Here is a 1,292-nt window from a genome sequence, read left to right as displayed (position 1 = left end):
GGGGGGGGGGGGGGGGGGGATTAAGCTGTATTAAACTTTTATTGTTATTAAGCTTGAAAACAATACATTTTCTGCCCAGTGGTTTACTTAATCTTCTCAACCTGGCAACCATGCGTTAGTGCGCTCTCTACATTACGGAAAAAGTGCTGATGAGCAAAAAACCATTAAACATTAACCAGAGTTAAGCCATCTCGATAGAGATATTATGCTTTAATAAAATGTAATACAGCCAGGGTTTTTCCACGCAGTAGTTTGTGGCTAAAGCAAACCATGAGTGTTGACATTCTTTTGATTTGTGCACGTTCAAATATTTAAATGGCAATTATATTGATTATATTGCTGAGAAAAATAATCCCGTTCAATCGTTCAACCACTATCGTACAGTCCTAGTAACGAGTCTATAAATGAACAAGTGTTACTTACCCAGCATGATAAGGGTGGTCGTTCCCTGCTCGTTTCCGCTGGGGTAAGTGGCATACTCGCAGATGTACCTGCCAGCATCAGCCATCCTCAGTTTGTCGATCCTAATGGAGGGGTTCTCCAGGGAGCCCTGTGTGAATGATACTCGGCCATCAAAGTCTTTATTAGGGAAACTGGCTCCATATAGAGGGTGGAACACAGCAATGTTGTGCCTATCACCCTCCACACGCTCAAACATCCACGAAACCTGCAAACCAGAAAGAAAGAGAGAATCAATCCTCATGCCATTGCTTTTAGATGCAGCATCCTGCTAGCCACCTGCTTGCTGTTTTAACACTGGACTAAACCATTTGGATGGAGGAAACACTGGACGACTACTGGAACTGTGCTGAATTTTCACTATAGCTTACATTTGTTCAACCCCAACAGGTGTTTTATGAAATGCAAATATTTCGTTTTCATGTAAGCACCGAATAGTGTAGTTGTGCGCTCTGCATATTTAAATATCACCCAAGTATCTTTATCAAGCAGGCAGACAGATTTTATTGAAACCTTATAATTCAAAACTTCTGATAACCTTGAAAGCATCAGTTTAGAATGAATAGAAAAGTATAATCAAATTCACACATTTTTTGTGCTACAGTATATGCCATCATTTTTTTCCAGCGAAACTGTATACATTTAAAATTAAAAGCCTAATAAATTGTGCAAATTTAAAAAAAATATTATATATATATATATATATTCGCAACTTGCCACGACCACCTCAGAAGAGCGGGTTCGCACCGGGAATAAATATTATATATTTTATATATATATATATATATATATATATATATATATATATATATATATATATATAAATACATAAA

At 37.1% G+C, this 1,292-nt stretch overlaps 1 protein-coding gene across 2 annotated transcripts in view; it reads right to left on the bottom strand.

The window, feature by feature from the left end:
- Positions 1–1,292, bottom strand: part of LOC107554349 (nectin-2-like) — a 172,709-nt gene that overhangs the window by 83,732 nt on the left and 87,685 nt on the right. For both annotated transcript variants that reach the window (XM_016236836.1, XM_016236837.1), the window contains exon 3: positions 424–667. In XM_016236836.1, coding sequence (XP_016092322.1) covers positions 424–667 — 244 coding nt within the window. The remainder of the gene's footprint in view (positions 1–423; positions 668–1,292) is intronic.

The sequence above is a fragment of the Sinocyclocheilus grahami genome, unplaced genomic scaffold, assembly GCF_001515645.1.
Source record: "Sinocyclocheilus grahami isolate Dianchi unplaced genomic scaffold, SAMN03320097.WGS_v1.1 scaffold498.1, whole genome shotgun sequence".
Lineage (NCBI taxonomy): Eukaryota > Metazoa > Chordata > Actinopteri > Cypriniformes > Cyprinidae > Sinocyclocheilus > Sinocyclocheilus grahami.
This window is presented reverse-complemented; position numbering and strand designations above follow the sequence as displayed.